The sequence below is a fragment of the Octodon degus genome, unplaced genomic scaffold (assembly GCF_000260255.1).
Source record: "Octodon degus isolate 3935 unplaced genomic scaffold, OctDeg1.0 scaffold00052, whole genome shotgun sequence".
NCBI classification, from domain to species: domain Eukaryota; kingdom Metazoa; phylum Chordata; class Mammalia; order Rodentia; family Octodontidae; genus Octodon; species Octodon degus.
The window spans coordinates 12,806,627-12,814,146 of NW_004524628.1; the positions used below are offsets into that span (position 1 = coordinate 12,806,627).

Genomic DNA, 7,520 nt, shown 5'->3' on the forward strand with positions numbered 1-7,520 from the left:
CGAACTGTCTTGCTTGCCCCTTACTCTTACTACTCTGAGTAATACTTGAGAAAGTTTCCAGTTATGCAGCTAATGATGGAGCCAAGGTTTAAATTAAGCTCTCTGGTATAAAACTTTTTTATTTTTTTGGGTGGTACCAGGGATCAAACTTGGGACCTTGCGCTTGCCAGGCAGGCGCTTGGCATAAAACTCTTCATTAGATGAAAATGTAATTGTAGGGTTATTATAAAGAAATCTTCTAATAACTTTAAAAATGGAAAGGATTGTGGGCTGGCCAGATAGCTCAGTAGATTAAAGCTCAGTAGACTAAAGCCACATACACCTTCCTCTATCACATGAAAACAGCCCTTCAAATACGAACCAAGTTCTAATTTCTATGACACATTCACACTTTACTTCTCTGTCAAGCTAAAATGTAATGATCTTTAGGAGTCTTGATTACTACTTGTTTGGTACAGACCTGCTTAGACAGATGCAGAGACGGGGTTCAGTCCCAGGAGTACCCTTCCGCCTCTAGCCCCACCCCTGGGGTGCACTGAGAAGGCATTTGAGACTGGGTGTGGTGGACTGTGGCTGAAGCCTGTAATCCCAGAGCTTGGGAGGCTGAAAACAGGAGGATCATTATGAGTCCCAATTGTATAGTAAGACCCTGTAGAACCTGTACTAAATACATTTAAAAAAAGGGACAGATTGTTTCATGGAACAAAGATTATGAAACAAATGATAAAAGACTTTATGTTGGAACTAATTACTAAAAATGGTAGGAAATTATTGCTGATTATGCTTTTTCCAGTAAAATATGGTTTATCAAGAAACTTCTGGAAGTTTTTGTAGATGTGCTTGGCATACATTTGAAATTGCATCCAACAGTGTTAAAGGGATAATGCAGGGGGCCTGCCCAGTAGCTCAGTTGTTTAAGTGCCTGCTTAAACAAAGCCCTCAAACTCAAGCTTCTGTGGTTCGAACCTAGACAGTCACTGCAAACCAGAAATGCCCTAAAGGCATTTCAAGCCTCCAAAAAAAAAAAAAAGGGTAATGCATGTGTACATTGCCACATACATGGAGAGGAATGAATGAATGATCACAAGTGTACATGTCTACCCACTGTCTTACATAAGAGTTTTTAAAAGGTCTTGTTATGAAATACAGTTGATAAGGATGCTGTTCTTTTTAAAAATATATTTTAACATACAATCAGAGGCCAGTGCTTCTCTTGTGGGATGGAGAGGTCACATCTAAGTTTATAGAATGATGCAGTGGAAGAGGAGTAAAGGGCCGAGCATATGGGGTTTGGCCTCTAGGCATAGACTGGGTGTGGATCAGTGAAGCAGCTCAGGTAGAAGGGTGTATGTTTCCTCTAGGAGGGACGGGTTGAGGTTGTAGTGGAAAGTGAGGGTGAGGAACGTGTGGAACATGGAGATATGAAGTGATCATTGGAGGAAGTGAGCTTTTAGAAGTAAAGCAGTATTTTGCTGTAGGCAAAATGAGTGTGTTTGAAATAATGAAAATTTAATCAACCTGGGCGTTGAGCTTTCCATTATGCCTTACTCCACTCAGTTCAGCTAGTAGTGTGCAGGCTCAGAGAAGAGATAGTGAGTTTTTCTAAGGGCAGGTAGAGTGAATTGGTTGACACAGTCACCAAGCAAGTAGTAATCGAGACTCCTAAAGATCATTACATTTTAGCTTGACAGAGGAGTAAAGTGAGTGTGTCATAGAAGTTAGAACTTGGTTCGTACTTGAAGGGCTGTTTTCATGTGATAGAGGAAGGTGTATGTGGCTGTGAGGCACCGGGGCTCCAGGGATGTCAATGAAGAAGAATGGGTGAGTAAAACAGGTTTTTAAGATTGGTCACTGTTGGAGGAGAATGAGGTTGGAATGAAGGGTTAGGTCACTGGATAGGAATTAATAAAAGAACTGAGCTGTAACTTGTCTGATGTTTCTTGATTGCTAATCCTACTGCTGGTTGCTTGAGATGCAATGATTCGTCCTAGTTGCCCCCAGAAAGGTTCACCCAAGGCATGCTGGGAGAGGAGAAGTGACAGTGAGGCACAAATGGGATGCAGATCCTGATTCTGTGTAGGCAAGGACAGCGGTGTTAAAGCAGATGTGGTGGGACAGTTGTGACGGCTAAGGCAGGTGACCAGTGCTTTGAGAAGGTGATGAAGATAACAGAATCCTCTTTAGCTTCTGGGCAAGAGACTGAGTTAGGTTCAGAGAGATATGAAAGGGTTTGGAGATAAGCCCCTCCTGTGATAGGGACTGAGGAGGCTTCAGCTGCTAGTGGGGCTGTAGGTGTGGGTGCTGAACAAGAGCAGCGCAGTCTTGTCTCGGGTGAATGTGGGCAGCCAAGGCTCCTGTAGGACCCCTTGACCTTCAGGCACATCAGGTTGGGATGTGGCTTGTTGGGGCAACACTGAATGCTTCTGAGGTAAGAGTGGTACTCTTGTGCCACCTTCCTAAAGCTGGTCACGGATTGTGCAGATATTAGTCTAAAATCAGTTATGAATCTATGGCCTATATGCAGCAACAGGCTGTTTGTGTTACTGAAAGCTCTAAAAGGTTTGCCATCACTGCTCTAAATTAATGTAGTTTTTTCCCTCCCGAATAGGAACAGCTTTTAGATTGTAAAGGTGAGGATGGATGGAATAAACTTTTTGACTTGATTCAGTCCGAACTTTATCTAAGACCTGATGATGTCTACATGAATATCCGGTTAGTGGAACTGTATCGTTCAAATAAGAGATTAAAGGATGCAGTGGCCCACTGCCGTGGGGCAGAGAAACATGCAGCTCTACGTACAAATCTGGAGTGGAATTCATGTGTTGTGAAGACCCTTAAGGTAGGTGAAGCTGCTGGGTGCAGCGTGTGTACTGCAGTAACAATGCCCTCCAAACTCTTGAGTGTCTTTCATTCATGCAGAGTGATTATAAAGTGAAACTCACATAATTTCAATTTATAATGGATAGATTGGAGAGGAAGTATGACAAATACATACATATTTTTGATGTTTTTACTTTAAGGCTGGTATAAAAAAAATGTAGTTTTAGAAATGTGATAGGAGTGGTCCAAAAAACTTGTTGGGATAAAATACTCAGTTTCTCTCAAAATTTGATAATTGTATAACTCAGTGTTCTTTGCACAAAATAGGAATATCTGGAATCTTTACAGTGCTTGGAGTCTGACAAAGGTGACCGGCGAGCAGTGAGCAAGGACTTGCTCCTGGCCCATACTAGCCTGATGCTCCTTACACTTTCCACCAGAGACGAGCAGGAGGTCAGGGAGCTGCTGGAGAGGTATGTGGGCTTGGAGGAGGTGTACAGCACAAATGTGGGTTACTTGGTCTAAATTTACTTGCAGCATCATTTCTCATTGTGCTCAAGAATTAGAGTTAATACTATTAAATACTTGGAGAGAATTGTATTTTACTTCCTTTTTGATTGGGATGTTGAGATACAGTTTTATGCGACTTTGAGACTTTGATTTTCAGAGAACTTTTAGTTTAGTTTGATTTAAGTTAGATTTATGTAGCTGGGCATGGTGGTGCTTGTCTGTAATCCCAGGACTTGGGAGGCTGAGGCAAGATTGTTGTGAGGTCAAGACTAGCCTGAACTACATGGCAAGATCCTATCTCAAAAACGACTAAGTAAGGGGTCCGGGGAGATGGCTCAGTGGAATAAGTGCTTCCCTGGCAAGTGCAAGGGCCTGAGTTCAATCCCCGGTTCCACACACACACAAAAAAAAAACAACCCCAAAAAACTAAGTAAATTAGCTTTATAGGGTAAATAATCCATTTTGATATGCTTAAAAAAAAGTCAGGCATTAAAACAAATAGATATACACATTTTATTTTTATTATTAATTAATTTGTTTGGAAACAGGGTTTCTCACTATGTAGTTCAGGATGACCTTGAATTTACTGTGTAGTCCAAGTTGTCCTTAAGCACACAGCAATTTTCCTGCTTCAGGCTCCCAGGGCCTGCACCACCATGCCCAGTTATACTTAAAAAAAAAAAAAAAATTTTTTTTTTGTAATACGTCTTTTTTTTTTTTTTTTTTTTTTTTTAATTCAGACCCTTGCGCTTGCCAGGGAAGCGCTTACTCTACTGAGCCATCTCCCCAGCCCCATTTAATTTGTTTTTGAAAAAGGGTAACTTTGAAAATTAGGGAACAGTTCTTTATCTCTTATGAGAGGCAAAGTTCAGATATACAGGTGCAAGCACTTAATGTCACTAGTATTACAGGAAACACTGTTTTAGCTTTAGAAATGAATTGAAGGCATGGATTTCCTTTCTTTTTAAACTTGGATTTTTGGGAACCAGCACTCTATGAAGTCCATTAAACGAAAGCATCACTTTGACTTGCACAAGGGTGTGAGTTGGGCGCAGGGCTGGAGAGGTCTGTGGCCACCCATGTGGCCTGCTGTCTGGACTTGGACTGGGGCTCTTTGGCAGCCTGGTCTCTGTGGGTGAGTGCTAGCTGTTGGCACTGCAAGAGCAGCATGCGTCTCTGACAAGACCATGGCCAAAAGCCAGCCTGTTTGACCCTGAGGAATGCCCTCCTGATGCCTGTGGTACAGTTTGCGTATTTCACAGTACCTCACTGAAGTATTATAGGGTTAGGTAGTGGTTGTGCAAAATTGCTTAGTTTCCTGACGATGTAGGGTAAGGGCAGAGTTCAGATGAAGTAAATTGATACAATATTTAGGATGCTTTGTTTTATGTAGTTTGTATTATCAAAGTTTTTGATCATAAGATCCTCATACCTTTGAAGATCCCCAAAGATCTTTTTCTTTTTTTTTTTTTTTGGTATTTAAGGGAAGGGTCTACAGGGTGTTGAGGGTTTCACAGCTAGATCGGACTTGTAGTGATCCACCTGTTTACAGCCTCCTAAGAGCTGGAATTAAGTGTGCGCCACCACACCCAGTCTCAGTTGCCATCTCAGCACACCCTGGGAGTGGGCTGGCACGGGAGATCCAGGATCAAACCCCCAGCCCCAGCACCTGCTTTCAGGCCCTTTAATCTGCTGAGCTATTTGGCTGGTCCTCAAAGATCTGTTGTTGTTTTTTTTGCAGAACTGGGGATTGAACTCAGGCTCTTGTGCTTGCCAGGGAAGCGTTTGTTCCACTGAGCCATCTCCCTGGCCCCAAAGATCTGTTTTTAATGGGTTATTACCATTTATCTTACTAGAAATTAAAACTGAGAAAGTAAAGATATATTTAGTATGTAATGGGCTTTTCTTTTTTTCTTTCAGTCTTTTTTTTTGGCACAACCAGGGATCGAACTCAGGCCCTTGCGCTTGCTAGGGACGCACTTACTTTACTGAGCTATCTCCCTGGCCCCTTATTTTTCAATAAGTAACAATAAGAACATTTTACTGAAAGATAGTTATTTTCCAAAAGAACAAAAAAGTAGTGAGGAAGTGTACTGTTTTTTTTTTTTTTTTTTTTTTATTTTCTTTTCTCCTTTCCTTCATCCCAGTGGTTCTTTGTCTTTGAACAGTTTCTTTTTTTTTTGGCAGAACCGGGGATTGAACTCAGGCCCTTGCTCTTGCCAGGGAAGCGCTTATTCCACTGAGCCATCTCCCTGGCCCCTGTTTTGTATTTTTATAATCTCTGTAGTGACTGGGTTCGTGGCACTCAGCTGGATTTCCATTACCTTTGTTCATTCTGTTAAACTGGTACACATCTTGAAACCTCTGGCAAGTTCAGGTGAACATACAGGAGAAAATAAGAGTTTCTGAAAAAAACAGAAGTGACAGTACTATTGTGAAAGTGTGGAGCTTCATGGATCTCTTGATGGGTCTTTGGGGACCCCTAGAAATTCCCAGATTTTCTTGTTGGAAGAAACCTCTGTTGCACTGATTGCTTTATTATAAGCTGCTTTGTATTTGTTTTTACTTTTCTTTCTCTTTTTGGGGGGAGGGGGGTACCGGGGATTGAACTCAGGACCTTGAGCTTGCCAGGCAAGTGCTTATTTTACTGAGTTATCTCCCCAGCCCCTGTTTTTGCTTTTCTTACAAAGTGAAGATTTCTGGGCATCATGAGGATTTAGAAACATGAATTAAAATATAGATTACAAATAGTGGAGGGCTGCTGAGATGGCTCAGTGGTTTAAAGCACCTACTTAGAACATGCTTAGCAAAGTTACAGGGACCGCGGTTCAATCCCCAGCACCACATGCCAGCCAGCCCCGACCCTGGTGGGCTGAGCTGGCCACACACACACACACACACACACACACACACACAAATAAATAAAAAAAAAAATTTTTTTTTAAAAAATAGTGGAAAGAAATATAATTTAAGTTTGTACTTAACTCTGTTGTAAGAAGAGCAGCTATTATATTGATACTCCAGTATCTGTCAGTTTTTTGCTGTACTTTGGAAATGGCATGTGTGTCATTTGAGAAATTGCATCTGTGACTTATGAAATGGTATGGATCAAGAAGAAACTGCAAATAATTTTCTAACTTTACCCTAGTTTATACAAAATACTATCTGTAATCTCTTTTGTATTTTATATCTTTTATAAGATTGGAGGGCAGGAAATGATAATTTTGGAATAAGATATTCTAGAGGTTGAAGTATAGAAAGTAATCAAGATAAAAATGAGTACTAAATGAGAATTAATAGGACTGCCAGTGTAGAAGATGAACCTTGGAAAAAGCTTGTTTCGCGTTGACTGTGAAGCCTGTTATTTGTGATGCAGTAAGCGTTGACTACTGTTTGACTTTTTAATATTGCAGTTTTGATAGTGTCCTTCAGTGTGTGAAGCCTTCAGTGGGGGGGAATGACGAGCTGTCAGTTGTCTTCCAAGAGGTGAAAGGACACTTCTACCTGCACGCCGGCTCCTTGCTGTTGAAGATGGGTCAACACAGTGACATCCAGTGGCGAGCCCTCTCCGAGCTGGCTATGTTGTGCTATCTCATAGCATTTCAGGTGAGCCTTTTCCAGTTAGGTACAGGGGACAGTCCACCAAGACTTGTAATGGTCTCATGGAGGTGTGTTCTGGTACGTAATGGAAGTGTAAGAGAAAGTCTGTGGAATTGAAGTTAAAATGACTTTAAATTGAAGTTAAAACTAGTTTAAACTATTTTAAAGTAGTTTAAAATAACAAGGAGTACACAGTACTGGCCAGGCTAGTGAAATAGGTGTGTAGCAGTGTGTATTGCTATAATTTAGAGACCACTTTGAAGAGTTTGATCTTGTTACTCTGCCATTGGCTGGTAATAATAATAAACACTTAATTTCAAATACAGATAAAGCTATATGAAAAAGACAATAGGGCCGGCCAAATAGCTCAGTGGATTAAAGCACCTGCAAGCGGGCGCAGGGGCCAGTGGTTCGATCCCCGGGCCTGCCATGCTGGCCCTGCTCCCGCAGTGTGCTGAAACGGCAATTGAGACTGGGCGTGGTGGCATGCTCCTGTAATCCCAGCTCTTGGGAGGCTGTAAGCAGGTGGATCACTGTGGGTCTGATCTAGTAGTGAGACCCTGAACACCCTGTAGGCCTTCCCTAAAATT

General features: G+C 41.7%; 1 protein-coding gene across 4 annotated transcripts in view; it reads left to right on the forward strand.

The window, feature by feature from the left end:
* The window catches only part of LOC101586515 (E3 SUMO-protein ligase RanBP2), a 71,158-nt gene that overhangs the window by 20,512 nt on the left and 43,126 nt on the right, over nucleotides 1-7,520 (forward strand). For all 4 annotated transcript variants that reach the window (XR_002821493.1, XM_023717511.1, XM_023717512.1 and 1 more), the window contains exons 5-7: nucleotides 2,609-2,839; nucleotides 3,148-3,293; nucleotides 6,744-6,936. Coding sequence is in view for 3 of the 4 variants with exons in the window: in XM_023717511.1 (XP_023573279.1) it covers nucleotides 2,609-2,839; nucleotides 3,148-3,293; nucleotides 6,744-6,936 (570 nt within the window). In the remaining variant the exon portion in view is untranslated. The remainder of the gene's footprint in view (nucleotides 1-2,608; nucleotides 2,840-3,147; nucleotides 3,294-6,743; nucleotides 6,937-7,520) is intronic.